At 33.9% G+C, this 3,532-nt stretch overlaps 1 protein-coding gene across 1 annotated transcript in view; it reads right to left on the reverse strand.

The window, feature by feature from the left end:
- The window catches only part of LOC115245434 (UPF0489 protein C5orf22 homolog), a 692,512-nt gene that overhangs the window by 337,560 nt on the left and 351,420 nt on the right, over positions 1-3,532 (reverse strand). The window contains exon 4 of the mRNA XM_029823748.1: positions 2,354-2,480. Within this exon, the coding sequence (XP_029679608.1) occupies positions 2,354-2,480 (127 nt within the window). The remainder of the gene's footprint in view (positions 1-2,353; positions 2,481-3,532) is intronic.

Consider the following 3,532-nt stretch of genomic DNA (forward strand, 5'->3'; position numbering starts at 1 on the left):
TTTAATACATTTTAAAAATATATAAAGATATTATTTTTAATAAATATTTTTAATAGAAACTTATTAAATTTGTTTTAATGCCATTATTTCAATGTTATATGAATGTTTATATTTAGAAATGCATCGAATAAATGTTCATTTTTCTTATTATCTGAATAATTTCAATTTTTCAACTTACATCATTTCCAAAATTATTAATTTAATTGAAATGCCACGTAACAAAGTAACTATTGCAACAGCGTTTTACGAATTGTGTCCCGAATGTGACTTTCTTCAATTTCGAAATATACGATGCATGAAAACCGTTGGCTCGTAAAACTGTCGACGTGTCAATTGGCAGTTTCTTTCGCGCTGTGTCTCCATGACCGCGCAACAATGTTGCTTCCAGATGCGGTATGCATTATTCAATGTACCCGGAAGGCCATTGCGGGTCTGCCGAAGTCGACTCTCCTCCACTGTGCTACTTGTATTTATCCGCTACTACTTTCTACATACTTCTAAAGTTCGCAGAAATGCGCTAATGGCGCTTAAACCGAAAGACCAAATGAATGGAAGAGATATAATTCTCACACCTTTTAGGTAGTTATGTTAATAAAGCCAAGTATTGTGATACCCCGTGTAAAAATATAAATTGCAAATGATCCAAAAGATAGGGGGGAAAAAAAAAATTGAACATCTTTAACGTGCTTTTTGCGAAATATTTAATACGCCTGCGCTAACTTGATGCTCAGCCAATTCATTCAAATTATGTAAATTAAGTGCTGCGGTATTACGTAACAAAATACCACATCGGCCATTAAGGATGCATTGCAAAATTTATGAGAGCAAAAGCCATAAGCGCGGATTTTTCGCCGTTTATTGGGAGTGTCGCGTAGCGCTGATATAAAACGGCACGGTAGCTATTAGGTGCAGGATGTAACCGTTCAAGAGCGAGTGTTTAGTCGGGCCCTCATAAATCACGCAAGGGCGACAAGCAATTATAATAACTGTATCCTGATATAAACACGTAAATAAAATACCAAGCCCTTCGGCCAGGTAATGAGGCATACGAAGCTGGATGCGAACCAGTTCCAAGACTCGTTATCGCGGCAGAATAAACAACGAGAGTACACTTTCTCGAGGAAGTTTGTCTCGATTATCAATGTTTCAGGTGCCTCAACGTACGCCGCAATAATAACGAGAGACCGTACAAACGAAAATAAAATTTATTATTACGATAAATCATTTTCTTACGATCGTATCTATACAGCAATGTTCCGTCGTATACGTGTATCGTGTATTTTTTTCACTACTATTTCTATTATTTTTCCCACTGTTTATATTACTCTTACGTTACGCTACAATACACTCTGTTATGTAACGCTGTTTATTCATGAAGAGAATATTAGATGCCTGTTTAAATAGACATCTGGTTATTGAGCGAGACACATACACACGTACACTTGAAACGTAGAGAGTTCGATCGCGCTGTCCACGTAGTCATCTTCCGCATAAAAATATTCCAAGAGAAATCTCCAAAGTCTCAAGGTCACGGGATTTCATCGACCGTGGAATTCGAGCCGAGTTTCAGATTTCAGCGGAACGAACTCGGCAAATTGCAAGAGAGATTAAAAGAACTTTATATACATGAACGTGAAGGAGAACGCTCGGAGAACGCGCTCGCGAACGAGAGAGATCAAAAGTACATGATGCCGTTTACCATAACCTTTTATCAGTTATCTAATTAGCCGTTGCATTTAATTAGCGATCCGAGGAGAGGACCGCGAGATAGCCCTAGCCTCGGTGCGAGACCGACGTCGTACGGGTCTGCATATAAGCTATACGTAATTTTAATCCGCGCCCACGTCAGATAAGGAAAGATCGACGGATGGACTGGCATCTCTGCGTGCGCTTCGCAATTAGCTGTGTTTTTATTTATTCAACGGCTATCTGCCGTTTATTGAGCCACGCTAGAGGTCGGCATAAAACCGTTCGATCGGTCGGCAAGAATTTTAAGAGCCTCTAAGTACATAATGTTACGTTGTTTTTAAAAGTACAAGTCGAGGAAAAAAAAAGAAAAAAAGAAAAATAGAGTATGTTACGTGGACAGTTCCCGCGATAAATCGTAATTTTAATAACTGTATAATTTCAAGATTAAATAGCGATTTTAACACTCAAAGCATCGTAAGATGTCCTTCATATTTACAAGCGTCTTAAGAAGCCTAATTGATGTAAAAAAAAAACTTTTTATGTGTGTATCTCCGTTTATTTTTATCTTTTCTAAATAAAGTTTTCGGAAAGCAAGAGATACTAATTAAATTATTGTGTTAATTTTTCTTTTTTTTTCATAAAATAATTTAGTGTAGGAACTTACCTTTGCCGGATCTTCGATGAAAATTCCGATGGTTATCACATGCAGAGTTACCTCGCGAGTATTTTCAAGTTCCTCTGGTGTTGCGTATAAACCCTCGCTAAGAAAGTACGGTTCAGGGCAAGTCACTCTGTAAGAAAAAAAATAAGTACGATATTATAGTAATTTTTGCTAAGTTTATTAAATACGAGTTAAATTTTATAATATAAAATATAATGTATTCAGTGTTACAGTAAAATATGTGTGTTTATCTATTAAAAATATCATCCTAAAAACTTTATAAAATATAAATCTATTTGTATGCTAATTATTTTTTTAAATATATTTTTATTTAAATTTGTTTCTAACTCGGCATATTGCATATTTTTAATAATTCTATATTGAATCTATTGCAAAATCTGATATTTTAATTAATAGTAATTCATATGCATCTTCAATCAACATAATTATTATAATGTTCAATTTTATTTCTAACATTTTGAATGCATCTCGAGTTGTGCAGAATTATGGGAAAATTATTAGTGACAAATTATTTATTAATTTTCTGTTAATAAATGCAATAAATTTGAGATTAGAATAATAAACTAATTTAATTTCATATCTAAATTTAAGTTTTTGTGATGCTAGATTAATAAATAAGATTCACCGAGCGCAAATATCATATTATTTTATTAATAAATTTTTTTATTACGTTATATTATATTGATTGTACTTGTGACCATCCGAGGATTATTTTGTTTTAATTTAAAGAAACAAGATTCTCACAATTAAAAATAAGATTATATTATTCAATATTTACATATATTCGCAAATGTTTTTTGCATGTATAAAATAAAATATCTAAAATATATCTCCAAACGCGCAAAGTGATTTGTCTTTTAATAATTACGCAAATGCAAAATTGATCTCTTGAACATTTCAAATAAATGGACCGCATCACGGCCTAAATATATCAAACTTTGCGATATTTTTCTTCTCATGTCTTTACACTACTCCCGGAGGTCACGGCAAGTATAATAATAAAAAATAAAAAAAAAAAATTATATGTTCCTTTTTCGTCTTTCGGCGGTTGAAGAAAAAGAGGGAAGATGTACGAGCAGGCGAGAAAAATCGAGCAGTTTGAACGGCCCGAGATTGCGTGGCCAGGCAACATCAATTTGGAGGGTGATTCCCGGCGCTGTC

The sequence above is a fragment of the Formica exsecta genome, unplaced genomic scaffold (genome assembly GCF_003651465.1).
Source record: "Formica exsecta isolate Colony F162 unplaced genomic scaffold, ASM365146v1 scaffold98, whole genome shotgun sequence".
Classification (NCBI taxonomy): Eukaryota; Metazoa; Arthropoda; class Insecta; order Hymenoptera; family Formicidae; genus Formica; species Formica exsecta.